This window comes from Onychostruthus taczanowskii, unplaced genomic scaffold (assembly GCF_017590055.1).
Source record: "Onychostruthus taczanowskii isolate IOZ18803 unplaced genomic scaffold, ASM1759005v1 scaffold271, whole genome shotgun sequence".
NCBI classification, from domain to species: domain Eukaryota; kingdom Metazoa; phylum Chordata; class Aves; order Passeriformes; family Passeridae; genus Onychostruthus; species Onychostruthus taczanowskii.
In genome coordinates this window covers 42,383-67,893 of record NW_024500029.1, presented here as the reverse complement: position 1 = coordinate 67,893, position 25,511 = coordinate 42,383, and the positions used below count along the sequence as shown (strand labels likewise).

Here is a 25,511-nt window from a genome sequence, read left to right as displayed (position 1 = left end):
GGAACCGGGACCGGGAGCGGAACACCGGGACCGGGCTTCGTCCCGCCGTGCCCCGGTCTGAGCCCCGGACCGAACGTGGGTCCTGGTCCGTCCCGCCGTGCTCCCGGTTCGGTCCCGGTCCGTCCCGCCGGTCTGAGCACTAGACCGAGTCCGTCCTGCGCTGCCCCGGTGCTGGTCCCGTTCCGAGCCCGGTCCCGGTGATTCCTGCCGTGCCCCGGTGCCAGCCCCAAGCCGGCTCCTCTGCACCGTGTCCCTGCTCCCAGCCCCGGCCCCGGTGATTCCTGCCGTGTCCCCGGTGCCAGCCCCCTCCTTGCTCTGTGCCCGGTCCCGGTCCCGGTTCGGCTCCTCCGTGCCGTGCCCCGGTGCCGCCCCCCGGAGCCAAGCAGGACACGGTCGCACGGGGGTCCGAGGTTCTTTATAAGGGCGCCCGGGCCGGCGGGCGAGCGGGGCGGGGGTCGGGCAGTGCTTCCCGGTACCGGCAGGGAAAGGGGAGCCCCGGGGCACCGGGCCCGGGGCGGGGGTCGGGCGGGTCGGGGACAGCCCCGGTCCCGCTGCTGGTTCCAGTTCCACGCGTGGCCGCCTCTCCCGGCGCTGCTCCTCGCGGGGGCTCCGGTCACAGCGCCAGCACCGGAGGGAACACGGCCCCGTCTGCGGGGACAGCGCGGTGACAGGGACATGGAGGGGAGAGGGGACACCAGGGGGGAGAGGGGACATGGCGGGGAGAGGGGACACGGCAGGGGGAGAGGGGACACTGGAGTGAGAGGGGAAGCAGGGGGGAGAGGGGACACGGGGGGTGACAGGGGATATGGAGGGGAGAGGGGACACGGGGGGTGACAGGGGACATGGCAGGGAGAGGGGACACGGGGATGACAGGGGACATAACACGGGGAAAGGGGACACGGGGGTGAGAGGGGACATGGCGGGGAGAGGGGACACCGGGAGTGACAGGGGGCATAACAGGGGGAGAGGGGACACGGGGGTGACAGGGGACACCGGGGTGACAGAGGGGACACCGGGGGTGATAGGGGACATAGCAGGGGGGAGAGGGGACACGGGGGTGACAGGGGACACACGGAGGGGAGAGGGGACATGACGGGGAGAGGGGACACGGCAGGGGGAGAGGGGACACTGGAGTGAGAGGGGACATAGCGAGGGGAGAGGGGACACGGGGAGGGGACACGGAACACGGGGAGGGGACGTAGGACACCGTGGGGGGAGAGGGTACAGGGGGGAACACGGCCCCATCTGCGAGGACACGATGGGGTGAGAAGTGACACAGCAAGGTGAGATGGGACACGGGGAGGGGAGAGGGGACACGGGGAGGGGACAGGGGACACAGGGAGGGGACAGGGGGAGGGGGCAGCAGCCAGGAGGGAACACTGCCCCGACTGCGGGGACACAGCGGGGTGAGATACGGCAAGGGGTGAGAGAGGGGACACGGGGAGCGGAGAGGGGACACGGGGAGGGGACAGGGGACACGGGGAGGGGACAGCGGTGACATCTTACGCTTGGGGCTGCTCTGGCTGTCGGGCTCGGGCACCTTCCAGTCCAGCTTGCGGCCCTTCTCGTAGAGCCCCTTGAGCACCTTCCGGAACTCCTCGGGCTCCGCGCCCTGCGGGCTCAGCTCCAGGTACTTGCGGTACAGCTGCAGCGCCGTGCGAGCGTCCTCGATGCTGTCGTGGGTCTCCCCCTGGATCTTCAGGTCTGCGGGGACACCCCTGGCTCAGCGGGGGGACCCTCGGGGGCGGCGGGTGGGGGGGGATCCGCCCCTTCCCGGATCCCGGAGTTCCGTTACCGACCCAGGAAGTACCAGGCGAGGAAGCGCAGGGAGATCATCCTCTTCCTCGGGATGTGGAACAGGTACACGGTGTCGATCACCTGGTCCTTGGGCACCTGGGGAGGGGACAGGGTCCTGCTGTCGGGGCAGGGGGGGGCACAGGGAGCCGGCCCGACCCCTCCCAGCCCCACCCCAGCCCCCCACCGTGGCCAGGGAGGGGGTCAGGCTGTCACCATCAGGTTGATGACACGGAAATCCTTCTGCAGCCCGTGGCCCACGAACTTGACGCCCACGTCGATGAGGAAACGAAGCTTCAGGTAGGTGGATTTGAGGGTGGTCAGGTGCTTGGAGGAGATCTTGGCATCCAGGTCTCCTGGCTTGATCCCCGAGTACTGGGTCAGGTAATCCACCACCTGTGGAGACCAGGGCACCTGGAAGGGGCTGCAGGGCCCAGGGGCTCTGCCCCCTCCCCAATTGCCCTCTCAGCACCCTGGGGAGGGGGCTGGTGGTGTAGGACAACAGCCCCAGGTGACCATGGAGGACATGGGAGTCCAGGTGAGGTCACCACAGAGGACACAGGGGAACACCCAGGAGGCCATGGTCAGCACCCAGGTGTTCATGGAGAGCAACAGGTATCCATGGAGAGCACCCAGGTGTTCATGGAGAGCACCCAGGAGGCCATGGTCAGCACCCAGGTGTTCATGGAGAGCAACAGGTATCCATGGAGAGCACCCAGGTGTCCATGGAGAGCACCCAGGTGTCCATGGTCAGCACCCAGGTGTCCATGGTCAGCACCCAGGTGTCCATGGAGAGCACCCAGCTGGGTGGGTGTCCAAGTGAGGTCACCATGGAGAACACAGGAGTCCAGGTAAGGTTACCAAAGGGGACAAAGGAGTGCCTGGAGAGCAGCCAGGTGTCCATAGGGTGCACCCAGCTGTCCACGGGGAGCACACAGGTGTCCAGATATGGTCACCATGGAGGACAGAGGAATTAATGGGGAGCATCCAGGTGTCCAGGTGAGGTCACCATGGAGAACACAGGTACCCAAATGAGGTCACCGTGGAGAACACAGGTACCCAGGTGAGGTCACCGTGGAGAACACAGAGGTGTCCAAGTGAGGTCACCATGGGGAACACAGAGGAGCCCAGATTAGGTCACCATGGGGAACACACAGGAGCCCAGGTGAGGTCACCATGGGGAACACAGAGGAGCCCAGATTAGGTCACCATGGAGAACACAGAGGTGTCCAAGTGAGGTCACCACGGACAACACACACGTGCCCAGATGAGGTCACTGTCACCTGTAGAGCAGGCCCATGTCCCTCCTGGTGGCCTGGGGAGCTGCGCGAGGCCAGGTGGGCCCCCATACCTGTTCCTGGGTGGAGATGTAGTCATCGATGAAGGGCACGCCCTCGTTGGGGCCCTGCCCACGCACGCAGGTGATCCGGGCCACCGACATCTGGCTGGGCTTGATGGTGGACTTGGTGCCATCACTGCGCAGCTCAGCCTCCTCCTGCCACCAAGGACGGGACACGTGGTGACCAACAAGCCCAGAGGGGCCATGCCTGTCCCCTTGTCCCCAGCCAGAGGGGGCTCCCCCACTCCCCCACCTCGTTCAGCGTGACGAACTCGGCGTCCAGCCCCACCAGGTCTCCAGCCTGGGGCATCTCGTTGAGCATGAGGGGGATGAAGGTGGCGTGGCACTTGCGCTGCTTGCGGGCCAGCGAGGCCTCGGCCAGCAGCACGTTGGCCTCGATGGGGTTCTTGACTGTGCAGGGAAAAGGGGAAGGAGCTCAGCGGTGCGGCCGCGGCGGCGCCGGCCCCGCCGCCGCTTCCACGCCGGGGGCACTCACTGACGAGGTTGTACTTGGCGTTGAGGTTCCTCCGGGCGTAGTAGAGGATGGCTGGCACCTTCCAGCTCATGTCAAACTGCACAGCCTCGCACTGCAGGGGACGGGGGGACGGTCAGGGACAGCAAGCGTGGCTCCACGGGGTGGCCACGGTGTCACCTCGGCACTCACCTTGTCCACGGGCTCGATGAGGAAGTCGTTGAAGAGGTACCACTGCTGGTGTGTGACTCCCTGGGGGGGGAAAGGCACAGCCTTAGGGGCCCCCCCAGGCCAGAGCAGTGACTCCTCTGCCCAGTTACCAGGGAAAGGAGGGTGTGACGGTGCCATGTGGGAACCCCCGCCCTTCCTGGGACACCGTGGGGAAATCCCTGCTGCCCTGGGTGGTGACAGAGGACGAGAAAGGATTGGGCTGGACGGGCTCCGGGCTCTGCCCAGCTCCTGAGCAAAACTCCAGGGAGATGCAAGAGATAAGAGACAGGCATGGAGCCTTGACACACTCTGGGAACTCCTGCCTTGGGCATCTCCAGCAGAAACCAGGACTGCCCAGACCAGCCCTTTCCTCGGGAAGGGAGATGACGTCCCTGGCCTTACCTGGAAGTACAAGGACAAGCTGGCACAGTGCCCGTGGCCAAGAGGAACCAGCCTGAGAGGGTGTGGGAAGAAGATTTCTTCAACCCTTCCCTCCCCGTGAGGGGCCCCAGCAGCTTTTGGCACGTTCAGCCAAACCCTCCACACTTGGCTGAGAGAGCCAGGAATGACAGATCTCCCTCGGGGGGGGCTCCCAGGAGCTGGTGGGTACCGTGGGGGTCCTGCAGGGTCTCACCTCCTTCCGCTGGTGGTAGGTCTCTCCCACCTTGATGTGCCCCACCAGGCTGCCCCCCGTGCGGGAATCCAGGATGTGGACAACGGTGGCCATGAGGTCGTAGATGTACACGGACTCGGGGTCGTCTGTTGGGCTCAGCTGCGGGAGGAACCGGGAATGTCCGAGCCCCCAAACCACCAGCCCGGATATTTCCGTGCTCCCCTGAGTTATCTCCTCATCATCTCTCAGCAGAAAGTGGTTCTGAGGCAGCTCTGCTCCCACAGCCCCACGTGCCTCTGTCGCTTCACCCACGGCGATTCTGTGACTTCACCCACGGTGACTCTGTCACCTCACCCACAGTGATTTTGTCACCTCACCCACGGTGATTCTGTCACTTTACCTCATCAGTCTCGCTCCAGTTGCTCACGTCGAGCTCTTTGCTCTTGGTCAACCTCATCTTGATGGCGTGAGGGATCCAAATGTTCTTCAGTTCCTCCACGGAAGGATACGAATGCCCCGTGTCGGGGTTCCCCAGATCCTTCCTGCACGGGGAATCATGGAAAGCTGAGCTGGAGGGAGATGTCACCCAGGCCAGGACTCCCACCCACCCGCTGCCCAGCTGATTCCTGAAATTTCTGTAGGAAGCTGGAGCTGCCTGGAGCAGGACTCTGGGAGAAGTGCTGAGCCAATGTGGTTTTGGGGCTTTTGTCAGTTACAAAAGGGGCACGAGGTGGGTGACAAAGGGGATGTGGTGCAGCCTCAGACAGGCAGGTTATCAAATCAACATTATTTACATGAGAAACAGCCCAGAGAATCACCCAGGAGGTGTCACTGCTCAGAGGTGCCAGCCCAGGAACAGAATCCCAGAATCCTTGAGGTTGGAAAAGCTTTCCAAGGCCATCAAGTCCAACCTCTGGCCAATCCCCACCCTGTCACCCAGACCAGAGTGCCACATCCACTCATTCCTTGGCCACCTCCAGGGATGGTGACTCCACCACCTCCCTGGGCATGTCCAAACTCTTTCCATGAAGAAATTCCTCCTGAATGGTCACCTACCAGTCTCCAAGAGAGATCTCCTTTCCCTTGGTGATGTCAAAACCTCCTCTCTTCATCATGGCTTTCTGAAAGGAATACTGGCAACGAAACACAGGCAAGCGTCAGCACACGGTGACAGGCCAGCCCTGGGGACACGTGGGTGACAGCCAGGCCAGGAGCAGGTAAAACACAGGGATACTAAAACTGGTGACAGGGAAAAAGCAAGGGAAACCCAATGTCCCAAGGTGCTCTCGGGGGGGTGGGGGAAGGACAAAGTCACTCCTGCAGTCCCTTCAGCTCTGCCACGCCAGGAGATCTCGTGTTTTCCAACTCCAAAGGCACAGACCATGCCCCAGGCACGACCCAACGGCACCAGGTCCTCAGGTGGAGGGAGAGAGGCCAGAGACAGCGAGAGCAGAGTGAAAACCTCGGCGGGGCCGGGCACCGCAACCCCCGCGTGCCGGGACAACCGGCCCCGGAGTGTCTCCCCCACCTCAGCCTGTGTCTTCCAGAAATCTGCCTCCTTGGAGCTGTTCACCTCACAGTTAATGACCAGCACGTCTGGCAGGCAGCGGATGTTCCTGGTCTGCACCTGCAGGGAGAGGGAGAGGTGGGAATGAGAGCCCTGGAGAGGCTCCGAGCGGGATTTGGGACATCTGCCACCGCCTTGGCCTGCAGTGCTTCCTCCCCTGCCTGGCTGCAGTCCTGGGGGCACTTCCAGGACACCAGAGCTGCTCCAGCAGCTCCTGGGGGGTTGTTTCTCCCTGCTGAATCCTTGCCCCTGTGAGAGGAATTCACAGAGCCCAGGAAATACCCCACGGCTGCCAGCCGGGCCAGGAACCAAATCTCTGGCATCCGCTCAGGACGAGTTCCCTGGTGACTCAGGGAGAAACTGCCCCCTTCATGCCCGTGTCCCCACAGCCCCCCGTGCCTGTCCCCCCGTGCCAGGCTCACCGTGGGCTGGTACTTCTCACAGTTCTCACACCAGGCTTGGGTGTTCTGCTCCAAGCAGATGCTACGCTTTAAAATTTGGGCGAACTCGTAATCCTTGGCTGGTTTTTCTGGAGGGAGAAAGGAGAATAACGTCACCTCTCCAGCACACAAACCTTGACCAGCTGAGCTCAGCCAAACCTCTGGGGTTTTCCTCGCAACCACCAGCCAGAAGGTCAAGCCCCAAAAATGTCTTTTGGAAGCCAAACGCTCCACTGGTTGGAAACCCATTCCTGGAGCTGAGGCAGCTCCTGGCTGTGGGTGTGTTCCAGCTGGAAAAATCCTGGATAACAAACCCCACCCAGCAGAGGGGGCTGGGCCCTGCTGTTACCGGTGCTGTCGGGGTAGGAGAGGGTGAAGAGCAGCGTGGAGGACACACGGACAGTCTCCTTCCCACAGCGGCACATGCTGCAGTTCTCCATCTCACAGCTGAACAGCTGCCCGATCACAGAGTCCCCCGAGGAGCCAAAGCTGCTGGAAAAACAGCACTGGGATCAGCAGGGATCCCTAGGCTGAGGACCCACAGCTCCCAAATTCCAGCAGATTTCGGGGAATCAGCCATCTGAGCAGTCCCAGCCTTCCAAGCCCCTCTGTAAAGCCTCAAGCCTCTAAACAGATTTTAGCGGGGCAGAGGCTCAGCACAGGGTTAAAATATGTGAAGAGCTGCAGTTCCCATGGATCCCTCAGGGCATGAGTGGCAATAAAACGTCCTGAGGGATGGGTGGGGTCTCTGGTGACCAGTCCCCCTCCCCAGCTTGGCTCATTCCCTGTGCCATCCCCATGCCAGGGCCTCACCTGCCGCCAGCCCCCCGGTAGGCTTGGGGTGCCTCCTGCTCCTGGGTTTCCTGGTGCAGCTGAGTCAGGATGAAACGGTTCCAGCTCTGAATCAGCCTCCCCAGGTTCACCTTCCCCGTGGCTTCATCTGAGTCTGCCAGGATCAAGCCCAGCGCCGACGCCTCGGGGATCGTGCGGAAAGCCCGCAGAAAATTGCTTCCCTGGGCACGGGGCAAGAGCAATGTCACCAAGGTCAAGTGACAGGAGTTTCCATCTGCCTGCTCAGCACCACTCCCGTTCCTCTGCCATCCCCTGGGCAGCCCAGCCCAGCGCAGACCTGGCAGGGGTCTCCTCGGGACAGGTCCAGCATGTGGAAGAGCAAGCCCAGCTCGCAGCCCAGGCAGAATTCCTTCTGGCACAGGTGGTTCTGGACCAGGCAGCGAACTGGCTCCAGGAAATAGAGCACCTGGGAGAGAGCCAGCAGTCAGGGGGGCTCTGGGGGGGCCACGGGGGTCTGGCTGGGACTGGGACAGCTCCCACCTGGATCATGCAGTTGCAGTAGGCGTTGGGAATGTGGGGCTCCAGCCCCGCAAACAGCGTCTTGTTGTAATGCTTGAAGTCAAAATCCTCCAGCCCCAGCTTGGAGTATTTGATGGTGACCTGAGCAGAGATGTGACAAGTGAAACAAACACCTCACCTGGTGGTGCTCCCCATGGAGCCTTTTCCCCACTGTGCCCCAGAGCAGCCCCCCAAGGCCACCACCTTCCTGTACTTCTTGGCCACCCTGTAGAGATGTGGCTCCTCCTCACGCCCGATGGGGGACTCGGGGACTTGGCTGAAGTTGTCAAACTCGTTGTCCATCTCCTTTAACCTATAAGGAATCTTGGAGCAGGGAGAGAGAAGGGGTGAGCAGCTGAGCCCTGAGGTGGGGAGAAACCCCACAAGCAACTCGCGGGCTTTCCTGCCTCCCTGAATGAGCAAAGGGATCCACCAGGGCAGAGTGGGGCCCTCCCTGGACCTGCACGAGGCCTCCACACCTTCCTGCTCGCAGGGATTTGTCACCGTGGGAAAGCACAGGGCAGTGTTTTCCCAAGGCTGAGGGACGTGCCATGAACCTCCCAACAGCTCAGACCTTCCCTGCCCTCAGAGCCACGGAGGGATGGAACTGGGAAAACTCCATCCCCTGCCCTGCTCAGGAGAATCTGCCACCTCCAAACTCCACCAAGGGAATGGGATGGGATTCCACCTTTTGTCCTGAAACCTTGGGGATCCCTCAGCACACAGAGAGCTCCATCCCCTCCCAGGCTGCAGAGCTCCACCCTCCCAAAATCCCCTCCTGGCAGTGGGTACCTGGTTACGGAGCTTGGTCCTGGGGTTTGGGGCGTAGCCGATGAACCCCACCTTCTTCATGGTGCGCAGGATCTCGGGATCCACCGGGGGGGCTCGCCTGGAAACACCCCCTGACTCAGAGCAGCATCTCCCACCCACCCAGGGGGGGCTCAGGGACCCACCCTGAGCGTTCCCCCCTCCCCAGGCTCATTTTCCATCCCAATAAAGGATGTGGCAGGGTAGAGCACGGGGGTGTTGGGGGTAGGAAGAGGGAAAAGGAGATTCCACATGGGCAGAGCAGAGGCAGGATCCCACTGGGAGAGGGAGGGAGGGAGGTTGGACCATGTCCCAAATCTCCACTGAAGGAAAGTCATCTGGTGTTTCACAGGTATGCCTTAGGATTTAGCTTTTATATTTTTCAGATCCTGTACTGCTTTATGCTATAACTCTACAACTCCACAGCCTGTCAGCTGCTGTTCTCCCATTTTATTTAAATAAAACAATTCCTCTCTGAAACTCAAGGACACCTGACTCAAGCTGCTAGAGATGTAAACAGCAGTGAATTTAGGGGGGCAAACTTGGAGTAAATAACTCCATTACCTGAGGCTGTAATTGGAGTGAGTAACTCCATTACCTGAGGCTGTAATTGGAGGATTAACCCCTGTTATGTAAATACACCAGACTTATAAAAGTGTGAAAAACTCACCACCAACACCTCGGTGTAACCTCTGGGAGGCTTTAACTACCCAAGGTGCACCTATTGAAGGCCTTCAATAAAAACCTGCTTTTAATTTCACTTAATCCCTCTATCCTCTGCTCTAGCCAGCCACTCCAGGCATGAGGAAAGAGAAGAACTCTGCCAGAATCCCTCTCCTGTGTCCTTTTAGGGTGTAACCTCTGGGAGGCCTTAACTACCCAAGGTGCACCTATTGAAGGCCTTCAACAAAAACCTACTTTTAATTTCACTTAATCCCTCTACCCTCTGCTCTAGCCAGCCACTCCAGGCTTGAGGAAAGAGAAGAACTCTGCCAGAATCCCTCTCCTGTGTCCTTTTGGTGGGAATTTGGGAATTACCGCGGCGCCGGCGCGGAGTTGGCGGCCGGCCAGTCGGAGAGCAGCGCGTCGCTGGTCAGCGGCACCGGGATCAGCGACAGAGGCACCAGGTCCTGGTTCCAATCCAGGTGTGGCAGCGTGTCCACCATGCAGGGCAGGGCAAAATCAGTCTCACGGGAGTAGGCGTTGAAAGTGACCTCCGGGGAGTCGGCCCACAGGTGGACGCAGCCCTCGGAGTCGCCGAAGGCCAGCGCCTGCTTGCTGGCCGACACGTCGAAGGTCATGATGAGCGGCCCCACGGTGTTGACGTGGAAGATGTCGGCGGGGTTGGCCAGCCCGGTGGGCTCGCAGAACTGGCACTGGCCTGTGGGGGGCAAATGGGGCAATGAAAATGGGGAAATGTGGTAGTAGGAGTGGGTGGGAGTCAGGCACGCCGCTGGAAGGGGGTGGATGTGGGATAGCAGCACTTGGATGATGAGCATTGTGGAGTGTCCTGAGTGGGAAGGGAGCCACAAGGATCAAAGTCCAGCTCCTGGTGCTGTGTAGGACAAGCCCAAAACTTCTCCAGTCCCCAAATCCCAACACCTGAGAGCATTGTCCAAGCACTCTCTGGTCTCTGGAATTGTGGAAAATGCTGAGCTGAAAGGAACTCACAAGGATCATCGCGTCCAGCTCCTGGTCCAGCACAGGACAACCCCAAAAATTCCTCAAATCCCCAAATCCCAACACCTGAGAGCATTGTCCAAACCCTCCAGGACCTCCAGAATCATGGAATATCCTGAGGTGAAAAGAACTCACAAGGATCATCGAGTCCAACTCCTGTCGTTACACAGGACAACCCCAAAAATTCCTCAAATCCCCAAATCCCAACACCTGAGAGCATTAAGGACTGGAGAGCATTGTCCAAACACTCTCTGGTCTCTGGAATGATGGAATAACCTGAGCTGCAAGAGACCCACAAGGATGGAAATCCAAGTCCTGTCCTTGCAGAGGACACTCCAAAATCCCACCCTGTGCCTGAGAGCATTGTCCAAACACTCCTGGAGCTCTGGCAGCCTTGGGACCATGACCAAGAGCCTGTTCAGTGCCCAACCACCCCCTGGAGGAAGAACCTTTTCCCAAAATCCCACCTAAACAACTCCAGCCATTCCCTTGGGTCCTGTCACCACCCAAGAGCAAAGAGAGGAATTTGTGAGCTCTCCCCTCATCCTCCTCTGCTCCAGCCTGAATCCCACAAGACCCAACCCTGAACTTGGGGACACCATGACCATCCCCACAGAGGGAAATGGAACTGCAGAGAATTTTTGAATCTTGGTAAAAGTGTCACCCAGAGCGTGACCGCACCTGTCTGGGAGATGATGGCCAGGCGCGAGGTGTAGGTGGGGATGAAGCGCAGGAAGAAGGGGTCGATGTGGACCTGCAGGGGGGTGGTGGCCCTCATCATTCTCAGGTCGTAGACCTTGAGGAAGCGGTCACAGGCCAGGCCATTCATGCGGCTGGAGAAGCCACAGGTCACCAGCAGATTGCCGTGCACGTCAAAGTCCGACAGGCTCCCGGAGTGGGCGTCAAACTCGTGCTCCACCACGAAGGTGCGCAGGTCACGCAGGGACACCTGTGAGAGGATGTCCTCTTGTGGTCACCCAGCCTCTGGAGGTGTGGGAAGAGCTCAGATCCTGGGATTTCCCTCACTTCAATGGGGTTACCTTGCCCGAGGTGTGGCCGCAGAAGAAGAAGCGGTTGGATTGCCTCATGATGGTGATGCCGGGCACCTCCACGGTGTACTGGGAGAGAGGTGGGGAGAGCAGGGATCAGCAAAGAGCAGGGATGGGCAGGGATGAGCAGGAATGGGAGCAGGGATGGACAGGAAAGAACAGGGAAGGGCAGGGAAGAGAGCAAAGATGGGCAGGGAAGAGCAGGGAAGAACAGGGATGGGCAGGGATGGACAGGGAAGAGCATGGAAGGGCAGGGAAGAGAGCAAAGATGGGCAGAGAAGAGCAGGGAAGGACAGGGATGGGCAGGGATGGGCAGGGATGGACAGGGAAGAGCATGGAAGGGCAGGGAAGAGAGCAAAGATGGGCAGAGAAGAGCAGGGAAGGACAGGGATGGGCAGGGAAGAAAGAAGAGATGAGCACGGAAGAGCAGGGAAGAGCAGAGATGAGCAGGGATCCACAGAGATGGCACCTGAGAGCATTGTCCAAACCCTCCAGGACCTCCAGAATCATGGAATATCCTGAGGTGAAAAGAACTCACAAGGATCATCGAGTCCAACTCCTGTCATTACACAGGACAACCCCAAAAATTCCTCAAATCCCCAAATCCCAACACCTGAGAGCATTGTCCAAACCCTCCAGGACCTCCAGAATCATGGAATATCCTGAGGTGAAAAGAACTCACAAGGATCATCGAGTCCAACTCCTGTCGTTACACAGGACAACCCCAAAAATTCCTCAAATCCCCAAATCCCAACACCTGAGAGCATTAAGGACTGGAGAGCATTGTCCAAACACTCTCTGGTCTCTGGAATGATGGAATAACCTGAGCTGCAAGAGACCCACAAGGATGGAAATCCAAGTCCTGTCCTTGCATAGGACACTCCAAAATCCCACCCTGTGCCTGAGAGCATCGTCCAAACACTCCTGGAGCTCTGGCAGCCTTGTGACCATGACCAAGAGCCTGTTCAGTGCCCAAACACCCCCTGGAGGAAGAACCTTTTCCCAAAATCCCACCTAAACAACTCCAGCCATTCCCTTGGGTCCTGTCACCACCCCAGAGAGCAAAGCGAGGAATTTGTGAGCTCTCCCCTCATCCTCCTCTGCTCCAGCCTGAATCCCACAAGACCCAACCCTGAACTTGGGGACACCATGACCATCCCCACAGAGGGAAATGGAACTGCAGAGAATTTTTGAATCTTGGTAAAAGTGTCACCCAGAGCGTGACCGCACCTGTCTGGGAGATGATGGCCAGGCGCGAGGTGTAGGTGGGGATGAAGCGCAGGAAGAAGGGGTCGATGTGGACCTGCAGGGGGGTGGTGGCCCTCATCATTCTCAGGTCGTAGACCTTGAGGAAGCGGTCACAGGCCAGGCCATTCATGCGGCTGGAGAAGCCACAGGTCACCAGCAGATTGCCGTGCACGTCAAAGTCCGACAGGCTCCCGGAGTGGGCGTCAAACTCGTGCTCCACCACGAAGGTGCGCAGGTCACGCAGGGACACCTGTGAGAGGATGTCCTCTTGTGGTCACCCAGCCTCTGGAGGTGTGGGAAGAGCTCAGATCCTGGGATTTCCCTCACTTCAATGGGGTTACCTTGCCCGAGGTGTGGCCGCAGAAGAAGAAGCGGTTGGATTGCCTCATGATGGTGATGCCGGGCACCTCCACGGTGTACTGGGAGAGAGGTGGGGAGAGCAGGGATCAGCAAAGAGCAGGGATGGGCAGGGATGAGCAGGAATGGGAGCACGGATGGACAGGGAAGAGCAGGGAAGGGCAGGGAAGAGCAGGGATGGGCAGGGATGGACAGGGATGGGCAGGGATGGACAGGGATGGACAGAGAAGAGCAGGGATGGGCACAGATGAGCAGGGATGAGAGCAGGGATGACCAGGGAAAAGCAGAGATGACCAGGAAAGAGCAGAGATGAGCAGGGATGAGCAGGAAAAAGCAGGGATGAGCAGGGAAGAGAGCAGGGATGGGCAGGGATGGACAGGGATAGGAGCAGGGATGGACAGAGAAGAGCAGGGAAGGACAGGGATGGGCAGGGAAGAGAGCAGAGATGAGCAGGGAAGAGCAGGGAAGAGCAGGGATGAGCAGGGATGGACAGGGATGGACAGGGATGGACAGGGATAGGAGAAGGGATGGGCAGAGAAGAGCAGGGATGGGCACAGATGAGCAGGGATGAGAGCAGGGATGACCAGGGAAGAGCAGAGATGACCAGGAAAGAGCAGGGATGAGCAGGAGAAAGCAGAGATGAGCAGGGAAGAGCAGAGATGAGCAGGGAAGAGAGCAGGGATGGGCAGGGAAGAGCAGGGAGGAATCCCAGAGCAAAGCTCCAGGGAGCAGCCCCCAGCCCTGCCACACCTTCTGTGTCTCCTGCACGGTGTTGAGGTCCATCTCCAGGACGTGGTTCTGCAGCCCGGCCACCAGCAGCGTGTTGTTGTCTGTCAGCAGGAGGCTGTGCATGTCCTCGGATTCATCCATGCTGGGGGACAGGCAGGACACCCTGAGACCCCTGAGACCCCTGAGAGTCCTGAGACACCCGAGACCCCTGAGGCTCCTGAGACCCCTGACCCCCCAGAGATCCCTGACACCCCAGAGAGCCGTGAGACCCCAGGGATCCCTGCGATCTCTGAGACTCCTGAGACCCCTGAGACCCCTGAGAGTCCTGAGACACCCGAGCCCCCTGAGGCTCCTGAGACCCCTGACACCCCAGAGATCCCTGACACCCCAGAGAGCCCTGAGACCCCAGAGACCTAGAGACCCCTGAGACCCCAGGGATCCCTGAGATCCCTGAGACTCCTGGGACCCCTGAAACCCCAGAGACCCCTGACACACTTGAGACCCCTGAGACTCCTGAGACCTCTGACACCCCTGAGACCCCTAAAATCCCTGAGACTCCTGAGACTCCTGAGACCCCTGACACCCCAGAGATCCCTGACACCCCAGAGAGCCCTGAGACCCCAGAGACCTAGAGACCCCTGAGACCCCAGGGATCCCTGAGATCTCTGAGACTCCTGAGACCCCTGAAACCCCAGAGACCCCTGACACACTTGAGACGCCTGAGACTCCTGAGACCTCTGACACCCCTGAGACCCCTAAAATCCCTGAGACCCCTGACACCCCAGAGACCCCTGACACCCCTGAGACTCCAGAGACCCCTGGCACCCCAGAGACCCCTGAGACCCTGCCCAGCCCCTGGAGGGAGCAGGGAGGGGCTGGAGGGGCCAGGAGCACTCACAGGTAGTCGAAAATGATGAGGCCTCCCCGGGACAGGTACTTGAGGTTGGTTTTGGTGAGGAAGAGGACGCCATTCTCCAGGCTCTGGATCTGGCGGATGTCATCGCTGCTGTTCACCTGGAAGGAGGAGTAGCGCTCCAGCGTGGGCCCGAAGAAGGAGGTGGCGTGGCCCTGAAAAGAGAGGGGACAGGGATGTGGGACAGGGATGTCACAACTCCATGTCCTGGTGGGTGTGACACAGCCGAGCGTTGGTTTGTCCTCTGCAAAATCCCGGATTTTCCAGGTTATGGGGGCGTTCCTGGCACTCCTGGGTGCTCCAAGCCAGGGAAGGCAGCTCAGGCCTTCCCCTGGATGCAGACACAAATAAAAAATCCCAGTATGTCCCCTCTGCCCTGAAAGGAGAGGGGACAGAGGTGTCACAACCCCATGTCCCAGTGGGTGTGACACAGCCGAGTGTCACTTCATCCTCTGCCAGATCCAGGTTATGGGGGTTTTCCCATAACCCATTACCCCATAACCCCATTAACCCCATAACCCCAGATTATGGGACAGGCTTTTCCAGGTTATGGGGGTTTTCCCATAACCCATTACCCCATAACCCCATTAACCCCATAAGCCCAGGTTATGGGATAGGCTTTTCCAGGTTATGGGGGTTTTCCCATAACCCATTAACCCCATAACCCCTCTAACTCCATAACCACATTAACCCCATAACCCTATTAACTCCATAAACCCAGATTATGGGTTAGAGTTGTCCAGGTTATGGGGGTTTTCTATAACCCATTAACCCCATAACCCCATTAACCCCATAAGCCTAGGTTATGGGTTAGGCTTTTCCAGGTTATGGGGGTTTTCCCATAATCCATAACCCCACAAACCCCATAAAACCATTAACCCCATAACCCATAACCCCATTAATGCCATAACCCATAAGCTCAGGTTATGGGTTAGGCTTTTCCAGGTTGTGGGGGTTTTCCTATAACCCATTAACCCCATTAACCCCATTAACCCCATAACCCCAGATTATGGGATAGGCTTTTCCAGGTTATGGGGGTTTTTCTGTAACCCATAACCCCATTAACCCATAACCCACAACCCCATAACCCCATAGCCCCATTAACCCCATAACCCATAACCCCATTAAACCCCATAAACTCAGGTTATGGGTTAGGCTTTTCCAGGTTGTGGGGGTTTTCCTATAACCCATTAACCCCATAACCCCATTAACCCCATAACCCCAGATTATGGGATAGGCTTTTCCAGGTTATGGGTTTTTTTCCATAATCCATAACCCCATAACCCCACTAACTCCATAAAACCATTAACCCCATAACCCATAACCCCATTAATGCCATAACCCATAAGCTCAGGTAATGGGTTAGGCTTTTCCAGGTTATGGGGGTTTTCCCATAACCCATTAATCCCATAACCCCTCTAACTCCATAACCCCATTAACCCCATAAGCCTAGGTTATGGGATAGGCTTTTCCAGGTTATGGGGGTTTTCCCATAATCCATAACCCCACAAACCCCATAAAACCATTAACCCCATAACCCATAACCCCATTAAACCCCATAAACTCAGGTTATGGGTTAGGCTTTTCCAGGTTGTGGGGGTTTTCCTATAACCCATTAACCCCATTAACCCCATTAACCCCATAACCCCAGATTATGGGATAGGCTTTTCCAGGGTATGGGGTTTTTTCCATAATCCATAACCCCATAACCCCACTAACCCCATAAAACCATTAACCCCATAACCCATAACCCCATTAATGCCATAACCCATAAGCTCAGGTTATGGGTTAGGCTTTTCCAGGTAATGGGGGTTTTCCTCTAACCCATTAACCCCATAACCCCACAACCCATAACCCCATTAACCCCATAACCCCATAACCTGGCCAGGTGGGATGGAACAACCTGGGCTGGTGGGAGGCCATGGAACAGGTGATGTTAATTTGGAGTTTTAACTCAAAATGAATTTAATTCATTTAATTTTTAATTTCCAGATCAGTGACTGCTTTAGGGTGTAACTCCAAAACCCCACAGCCTGTCAGCTGCTTTTTCAGTCAGACAAAACAATTCCTCTCTCAGCCTGAAACTCAAGGACACCTGACTGTCTCAGGCCCTGAAAAATGCAAACAAAAAGTGAATTGTGAGGAGCAAACTGGGACAATGTGATTGAATTACCTGAAGATGTAATTGGACAATTAAAGTCTGATGTGCAAATAAGCCAAACTTTTATCTGGCTGAAAACCTCGTGGGTTTTCTTCCCACCTGGGTGTAGGTTCTCTGAGCTCCTGCTCTGCCCAAGGTGCACCTTTGAAGGCTTTTCAATAAATAATTTCCTTTCAATAAATAATTTCCTTTATTCAGGTCTGGCTAGCCTCTGTTCTAGGGAACCTCTCCGGGCATCGCTGGATGAGTTTTCCTCTCCCTTTCCATCCCATGACTCCATCAAACCCCAAAACCTTCCCAGGGCTTCCCAAACCTTCCCAGAGCTTCCCAAAACCTTTCCAGAACCTTGCAAAACCTCCAGAGCTCCCTAAAAGCTCTCCAGATCTTCCTAAAACCTCTCCAGAACCTCCCAAAACCTCTCCAGAGCTTCCAAAACCTCTCTAGAGCTTCCTAGAGCTTTCCAAAACCTCTCCAGAGCTTCCTAAAACCTCCTCAAACCTCTCCCAGGGCTTCCCAAACCTTCCCAGAGCTTCCCAAAACCTTTCCAGAACCTTGCAAAACCTCCAGAGCTCCCTAAAAGCTCTCCAGATCTTCCTAAAACCTCTCCAGAACCTCCCAAAACCTCTCCAGAGCTTCCAAAACCTCTCTAGAGCTTCCTAGAGCTTTCCAAAACCTCTCCAGAGCTTCCTAAAACCTCCTCAAACCTCTCCAGAGCTCCCCAAACCTCTCCAGAGCTCCCCAAGACCTCCTTACATCACCCCAAAACCTCCCCAGAACCTCCTCAAAACCTCTCCAGATCCTCCCAAAACCTTCCCAAAACATCTCCAGAGCTTCCCAAGACCCCTTTCTATCTCCCCCAAACCCCTCCAGAACCTCCCAAAACCTCTCCAGAGCTCCCCAAAACCTCTCCAGAGCTTCCCAAGTCCTCCTTAGATCTCCCCAAAACCCCACCAGAATCTCCCAGAACCCCTCCAGAGCTCCTTTTTAGCGGGGGGAAGGGGGGGGGGGGGTAGTGAAACCAATGCAGTTGTATTCCACAAATTGTGACCAAATCACACCATCTTTATTAACAAGTCTCTACACAAACTTACTTGGGAGTCAAAAGAAGCTGTTCTAGATTACACAGATTTTACAAATAATCCTTTAAAATCTTAGACCCATACACTGCCTAACTAAAAAGGCACCTGATGGTTAAGAGCCTATATCCAACTGCTTTCTCCCCCAAACCCCTCCAGAACCTCCCAAAACCTCTCCAGAGCTCCCCAAAACCTCTCCAGAGCTTCCCAAGTCCTCCTTAGATCTCCCCAAAACCTCTCCAGAGCTCCCCAAACCTCTCCAGAGCTTCCCAAGACCTCCTTACATCACCCCAAAACCTCCCCAGAACCTCCTCAAAACCTCTCCAGATCCTCCCAAAACCTTCCCAAAACATCTCCAGAGCTTCCCAAGACCTCTTTCTATCTCCCCCAAACCCCTCCAGAACCTCCCAAAACCTCTCCAGAGCTCCCCAAAACCCCTCCAGAGCTCCCCAAGACCTCTCCAGAGCTCCCAAAGACCTCCTTAGATCTCCCCAAAACCCCACCAGAATCTCCCAGAACCCCTCCAGAGCTCCCCAAGACCTCCTTAGATCTCCACAAAACCCCTCCAGAACCTCCCAAAACCTCTCCAGAACCTCCCAAAACCTCTCCAGAACTTCCCAAATCCTCTCCAGAACCTCCCCAAACATCTCCAGAGCTCCCCAAGACCTCCTTAGATCTCCCAAAACCCCTCCAGAACCTCCCAAAACCTCTCCAGAACCTCCCAAAACCTCTCCAGAACCTCCCAAAACCTCTCCAGAACCTCCCAAAACCTCTCCAGAACCTCCCAAAACCTCTACACTTCCCAAATCCTCTACAGTACCTCCCAAAACCCCTCCAAAGCTCCCCAAGACCTCCTTAGATCTCCCCAAAACCTCTCCAGAACCTCCCAAAACCTCTCCAGAACCTCCCCAGAGCACGCACCCCGTGGTTGCCGACCCACAGCATCTCCTCGTGCAGGTCGAAGTGGGCCACGGCGGCGGGCACGCCGACCTCGGAGACGGCCGTGTGCAGCTCGCTGTAGATGCCCTCCATCAGGGGCACGGCGTCGGGCACCGGGAGCCCCTCCAGGGCCACCCCCTCGGGGTCCAGCTCCACCAGGCTGGGGGTCAGGTGAGGGTCCAGCACCGGCTCCAGCGCGGCGTGCAGCGGAGCGGCGAACTCGGCCAGCGACGGGTTCAGCCCCTCGAAGTTCATGGTGGGTCCTGGGGGGGGGAGAGGAACCGGAGAGCACCGGGAGTGAGGGGCAGGAACTGGAGGGGGAATTACCAGGAATGAGGGGCAGGAACGGGGATGAGGGGCAGGAACGGGAGCGGGAATCACCGGGAGTGAGGGGCAGGAACTGGAGTGGGAATTACCGGGAGTGAGGGGCAGAAACGGGAGCGGGAATCACCGGGAGTGAGGGGCAGGAACGGGAGTGAGGGGCAGGAACAGGAGTGGGAATTACCGGGAATGAGGGGCAGGAACGGGGATGAGGGGCAGGAACGGGAGCGGGAATCACCGGGAGGGAGGGACAGGAACGGGAGCGGGAATCACCGGGAGTGAGGGACGAGAATGGCAGCAGGAATCACCGGGAGTGAGGGGCAGGAACGGCAGCCAGGATTAACGGGAGCACCGGGCACTGTCCCTGGGCACCGGGCAGGGGTACCTGAGCACCGGGCACTGTCCCTGGGCACCGGGCAGGGGTACGTGAGCACCGGGCACTGTCCCTGGGCACCGGGCACTGTCCCTGGGCACCGGGCAGGGGTCCCTGGGCACCGGGCAGCATCCGGGCTAACCGGGCAGCAGCCCAAGATGCCAGGCAGCCTCCCGGGGATACCGGGCAGTGGTCCCAGGGCACGGAACAACCTCCAAAGGAAGCGGGCCGTGTCCCAAGGCACCGGGCAGTGTCCCAAGGCACCGGGGAGCCAAACCGGGCCCCGCCCCGCGCCACCCGCGGGGCTCCGGGCCAGCTCCGCACCCGCCGCCTTTATCACCGCCAGCCCACACCGAAGGCGCCTAGCACTGCCGGTATCAGCGGCCGCAGTCCCGGGCGGGGCACGGGGGGCCCGGCCCGAGCGGCCGCTCTCACCGAGCACCGGAGCCGCCACCGCCACCCCGCCGCGCGCGCTGTTACCGAGCCTCCGCGGGCAGAGCCGCGCCGGGGCCGCGCTCCCGGGCTCGTCCCGCTGCGCCGCCGCGGCCGGGCCGGGGCCGGGGCCGCTCCCGCCGTCGCTACGGCAACCGCGCCCCCTGCCCGGTACACCGGGCCCGCCCCGCGCCGCCGACCAATGGCAGCGCAGAGCGCGAGGAGCTGACCAATCAGCGCTCGAAGGAGGCGGGACTAAGCGGAGCGGCGGGACGAGGCGCCGCACGGGACAAAAAGGCTGCAATCCGCTGGTTCGCGGCGGGGGAGCCCCGGGGGGAGCCCCGGGACCACCGGGGGCCTCTCGGAGCCCCGGGCGCTGCCCAGCCGTGCGGCGGCTGCGGCCTGTGGGGTCCCACTGGTGTCATGCAGCGTCCCCGGTCACCTACGAGAGCCTACGGGGTGTCACGGAGCAGCTCGGGACGTCCCACGGTGCCCGCGGGTGTCTGGCACCCCTCGGGGTCCCCAAGTGTCCCTCGGTGTCCCTTGGCATTCCTACACAGCGTGCACGGGGGTCTCACAATGTCCCCTGGGGTCCCACCCTGTCCCCTGGCACCGTATGGCATCGCAAAGTGTCCCCAAATGTCCCCCAAGTGTCCCCAAGTGTCCCAGTGTCCCGCGCTGTCCCCTGGCACCCCTTGGGGTCTCCAAAGTGTCCCCAAATGTTCCCCGCTGTCCTCTGGCATCCCACAGTGTCCCACGGGGTCCCCGAATGTCCCACGGCATCCCAAGGTGTCCCCAAATGTCCCCAAATGTTCCAGTGTCCCACTCTGCCCCTTGGTATCTCACCGTGTCCGCCGGTGTCCCTCATTGTCCCACGCTGTCCCTCAGTGTCCCACAGTGTCCCAAATGTTCCTCAATGTCCCATGGGGTCCCTCAGTGTCCCAAATGTCCCCCAGCGCCCCAAATGTCCCTCATTGTCCCTCAATGTCCCTCATTGTCCCTCAGTGTCCCTCAGGGTCCCACCCTGTCCCTCGGTGTCCCCCGGTGTCCCAAATGTCCCTCGGTGTCCCCCGGTGTCCCTCATTCCTCATTGCCCCGCACTGTCCCCCAGTGTCCCCTGGTGTCCCTCAGTGTCCCCGCTGTCCCCCATCCCCGCTGTCCCCGCCGTGTCCCCGCCCGCTCCCCCCGTGCCCGGCCCATCCCCGGTGCGGGGGAAAACCGGGGGCAGCCCCGGCGGGCGGAGCGGGAAGCGCCGGAGCCGCCGAGATTGCGGCAGCACGGCCCGCTCCGACCCGGGACAGCCCGGGACAACCGGGGACAACCGGGGGCACCGGCTCGGACACGGCGGCACCGGGGAAGTTTGTGAACCGAGAGACTGCCCCGCTGTCGGTGCCGGTGTCGGTGCCGGTGTCGGCGCCGCCCCGTTGCCGGTGCCAGTGCCAGTGCCAGTGCCGGTGCCGGTGCCGGTGCCGGAGCCGGAGCCTCCCATGCCGCCAGGAACTGCCCCGGGTTTTCCTGCCCGTCCCGTCCCGTCCCGGTGCGGCGGGGCGCAGCCCGGGGACCCCGGCCCGGTATCGGTTCTGCTTTCGGCGGGGCGGGAGCACCTGCCCCGGGATTCCCCACCTGCCGCCGCCGCCCCATAAGAGCCCGGTGGCGGCGCCGGTGGCGGCACAGACCGAGCAGCGATGGCTCCGCTCCGCCGCCTCCGCCTCTGCCTGCTCCTCGCTCTGCTGCCGCCGCCTCCCGCGGCACCGGCACCGGCACCGGCACCGGCACCGGGCCCGCTCCGCCCGCCGGACTGGGCCGCCTGCAAGGTCCTGTCCCGGGAGCTGTCGCGGCTGCTGGCGGCGGTCCGGGAACCGCACCCGGTGCTGGTGAGTGCGGGGGGCTCGGGAGGCACCGGGGGGCTCGGGAGGCACCGGGGGCTCGGGAAGTACCGGGGGGCTCGGGAAACACCGGGGGGTTCTTGAGGCACCGGGGACTCGGCCAGGGTCACCGGGAGCTCAGCCGGGGTACCGGGATTCTCGGGAGGCTCGAGGAGCATCGGGGGGTTCGGGAAGCACCGGGGGGCTCAGCCGGGTGCACCGGGGGGCTGGAGAAGCATCGGGAAGCTCGGGAAACACCGGGGGGTTTGGGAGGCACCGGCGGCTCCGCCAGGGACACCGGTCTCAGCCAGAGTACCGGGGGGCTCGGCCAGGGGGAGCGGGGACTCGGCGGAGACACCGGGAGCTCAACCGGGGAGCTCGGGAAGCACCGGGGGTCTCTGTCAGGGGCACCGGGAGCTCAGCCGGGGTACCGGGGTTCTCGGGAAGTACCGGGGGGTCTCGAGAAGCACTGATGTGCTCGGGAAGCACCGGGGGGCTCAGCCGGAGTACCGGGGGGCTCCGCCGGGGGTAGCGGGGACTCGGGAAGCACCGGAGGGCTCAGCTGGAGTACCGGGGGCTCGGCCGGGAGGTACCGGGGTTCTCGGGAAGTACCGGGGGGTCTCGAGAAGCACTGATGTGCTCGGGAAGCACCGGGGGGCTCAGCCGGAGTACCGGGGGGCTCCGCCGGGAGCACCGGGGAGCTGGAGAAGCATCGGGAGGCTCGGGAAGCACCGGAGGGCTCGAGAAACACCGGGGGCTCAGACAGAACACCGAGGGGCTCTGCCGGGGACACCGGGGGGCTGGGGAAGAACCGGGGGGCTCCGCCGGGGGTACCGGGGGTAGCGGGAAGCGCCGGGAGCTCGGCTAGGGGCACCGAGAAGCTCGGGAAGCACCGGGGGGCTCCGCTGGGGGCACCGGGGACTCGGGAAGCAACCGGGAGATCGCGGCGGGGGTGGGACCTGGGGGGGTTCGGTGTCCCGGGGGTGTCCGGTGTCCCGGGGCTGTCCGGTGTCCCCCCGGCGGTACCGGACACGCGGGCACGGCCCCGATCGCTGCTCCAGGAGGGGCTGCAGCTGCTGGAGGACGAACCCCAAAATTGGCCCCCCCGGATCCGCTGCAGCGACGCCTGCGACCCCCCGAGCCTGGAGAGCAACCACACGGTACCGGGGGACCGGGGGGCTGCGGGGGGGCTCAGGGGGCTGCCGGGATCACCGAGAGGGGGCTGCGGGGGTCGGCGGGGGGGGCAGGGGTGCTGAGGATGAAGTTGGGGGGTCCCAGAGGGGTGTCAGGGGTGTCCGGGGGTCCCAGGGATACTCTGGGGTTCATCTAGGGGGTCCCAAGGATGTGCCTGGGGGTCCCGGGAGTGTCTGGGGGTCCCAGAGATGCTGAAGATGAAGCTGGGGGGGGTCCCAGAGGGGTCCCGGGGGTGCTGGGGATCCTGGGCAGGCACTCGGGCGTCCCGGGAGTGTCTGGGGGTCCCAGAGATGCTGAAGATGAAGCTGGGGGGGGTCCCAGAGGGGTCCCGGGGGTGCTGGGGATCCTGGGCAGGCACTCGGGCGTCCCGGGAGTGTCTGGGGGTCCCAGAAAGGCTGAGGGTGAACCTGAGGGTCCCAGGGGATACTCGGGTTTGCTTGGGGGGTCCTGAGGCTCTCTGGGGGTCACAGGGATGCTGGGGGATGCACTTGGGGGTCCTGGGGATGTTTGGGGGTCCTGGGGATGCTGAGAATGAACTTGGGGGTCCTGGGGATGCCTGGGGGTCCCAGGAACATGTTTGGAGCTCCCAGAGGGGTCTCAGGGATTCTGGGGGTCCTGGGAATGCACTTGGGGGTCCCAAGGATGCTGAGAATGAACTCGGGGGCCCTGGAGATGCCCTCGAGGGTCCTGGGGATGTCTGTCTGGGGGTCCCAGGGGTCCCAAGGACGCGTTTGGAGCTCCCAGAGGGGTCCCAGGGATGTCTGGGTGTCCCAGGAACATGTTTGGAGCTCCCAGAGGGGTCTCAGGGATTCTGGGGGTCCTGGGAATGCACTTGGGGGTCCCAAGGATGCTGAGAATGAACTCGGGGGCCCTGGAGATGCCCTCGAGGGTCCTGGGGATGTCTGGGGGTCCCAGGGGTCCCAAGGACGCGTTTGGAGTTCCCAGAGGGGTCCCAGGGATGTCTGGGTGTCCCAGGGATGCTGAGGATGAAGCTCCCAGGGGGGTCTTAGGGATTCTGGGGTCCCAGGGATGAGTTTGGAGCTCCCAGAGGGGTCCTGGGGATGCCCTCGGGGGTCCCGGGGGGGTCCCGGAGCCCCACGTCACCCGCGGTCCCCGCAGCGCTGCCTGCAGCGGGTCCGGCAGGCCCTGCAGCACTACCGGGACCTGCTGGGCTCCGACATCTTCCGCGAGCAGCCGCAGCCGCAGCTGCAGAGCGCCGTGGAGCGGCTGCTGCGCCACGTCCCGGTGAGCCCCGGGTGCCCGCCGTGCCCCCCGCTGTCCCCCGGTGTCCCTCGGTGTCCCTCGGTGTCCCCCGGTGTCCCTCAGTGTCCCTCGGTGTCCCCCGCTGTCCCCCGGTGTCCCTCAGTGTCCCTCAGTGTCCTTCAGTGTCCCTCGGTGACCCTCAGTGTCCTTTGGTATCTCTCAGTGTCCCCTCAGTGTCCCCTCCTGTCCCTCAGTGTCCCCCGGTGTCCCCCGCTGTCCCTCAATGTCCCTCGGTGACCCTCAGTGACCCTCAGTGTCCTTTGGTATCTCTCAGTGTCCCCTAAGTGTCCCATCCTCTCCCTCAGTGTCCCCCCATGTCCCCCGGTGTCCCCCGGTGTCCTTTGGTATCTCTCAGTGTCCCCTCAGGCTCCCAGCCTGTCCCTCGGTGTCCCTCAGTGTCCTTTGGTATCTCTCAGTGTCCCCTAAGTGTCCCATCCTCTCCCTCAGTGTCCCCCCATGTCCCCCGGTGTCCCCCGGTGTCCTTTGGTATCTCTCAGTGTCCCCTAAGTGTCCCCCAGTGTCCTTCAGTGTCCCTTGGTGACCCTCGGTGTCCCCCGCTGTCCCCCAGTGTCCTTCAGTGTCCCTCAGTGACCTCTCAATGACCCTCAGTGTCCCCAAATGTCCCCCAGTGGGTCCCTCGTTGTCCTTTGGTGTCCCCAAATGTCCCCCTGTGGGTCCCTCAGTGTCCCCAGACGTCCCTCAATGTCCCTTACTGTCCCTCAGTGTCCCTCACTGTCCCTCAGTGTCCCCAAATGTCCCCCAATGGGTCCCTCGTTGTCCTTTGGTGTCCCCAAATGTCCCCCTGTGGGTCCCTCAGTGTCCCCAGACGTCCCTCAATGACCCTTACCGTCCCCAAACCTCCCCCGGGGGTGACCCCCAGTGGGCACACGGCCACCCCTCAGCCCCCCGCTGACCCCTGTGTCCCCCCAGGACGGGCACGGTCGCGCCCCCCGACCCCTGCTGGCGCCCACCCTGCTCTGGGAGCAGCCGGTGCACCGGCACCGGGCCCTGAACCGGCTCCGCTCCTTCGCCGCCCTCATCGGCCGCGTCTTCAACCACAGCGCCCGCTGAGACCCCCGACACCGCCCCCCGACACCGCCCCCCTTATTTATTGCCCCTCCCCCGGGGGTTATTTATGGCGCGAGACGCGGTTTTTATTTAAATCGGGTATTTATGACTTTCTAATAAAGCTCCCGCGGAGATGGGAGAGCGGCGGCTGCGTGAGAGGGGGGTGGGGAGGGGGTTATTTACAGGGATTGGCTGGGGAGGGGTCTCTCGGAGGGAAGCGACTGAGGAGGGGTCCCTGGGAGAGAAGGGAC

At 60.8% G+C, this 25,511-nt stretch overlaps 2 protein-coding genes and 1 long non-coding RNA gene across 3 annotated transcripts; 2 read left to right on the top strand and 1 right to left on the bottom strand.

The window, feature by feature from the left end:
- Positions 1–475: 475 nt before the first annotated feature.
- On the bottom strand, positions 476–19,982 carry PAN2 (poly(A) specific ribonuclease subunit PAN2). The gene is made up of 26 exons (XM_041407636.1): positions 19,919–19,982; positions 18,727–19,007; positions 14,554–14,723; positions 13,677–13,797; positions 12,911–12,988; positions 12,552–12,819; positions 9,631–9,973; positions 8,578–8,674; positions 7,990–8,109; positions 7,768–7,887; positions 7,565–7,693; positions 7,249–7,448; positions 6,785–6,927; positions 6,418–6,524; positions 5,957–6,055; positions 5,485–5,561; positions 4,829–4,970; positions 4,450–4,587; positions 3,798–3,857; positions 3,630–3,720; positions 3,387–3,544; positions 3,146–3,289; positions 2,011–2,190; positions 1,800–1,893; positions 1,507–1,704; positions 476–648 (listed from the first exon to the last, which is right to left on the bottom strand). Exons 2-26 carry the CDS (start codon positions 18,997–18,999, stop codon positions 614–616), a joined length of 3,585 nt encoding a protein of 1,194 aa, XP_041263570.1. The 5' UTR covers positions 19,000–19,007; positions 19,919–19,982; the 3' UTR covers positions 476–613.
- Positions 3,707–4,639, top strand: LOC121337496. Its single transcript, XR_005952910.1, has 3 exons — positions 3,707–3,833; positions 3,922–4,417; positions 4,498–4,639. It is a non-coding gene; the product is annotated as an uncharacterized LOC121337496 (long non-coding RNA).
- A 1,429-nt stretch (positions 19,983–21,411) lies between the features above and the next one.
- Positions 21,412–25,263, top strand: IL23A (interleukin 23 subunit alpha). The gene is made up of 4 exons (XM_041407649.1): positions 21,412–21,744; positions 22,797–22,895; positions 24,049–24,174; positions 25,123–25,263. The coding sequence occupies exons 1-4, from the start codon at positions 21,556–21,558 to the stop codon at positions 25,261–25,263; spliced, it is 555 nt and encodes a 184-aa protein (XP_041263583.1). The 5' UTR covers positions 21,412–21,555.
- Positions 25,264–25,511: the final 248 nt, after the last annotated feature.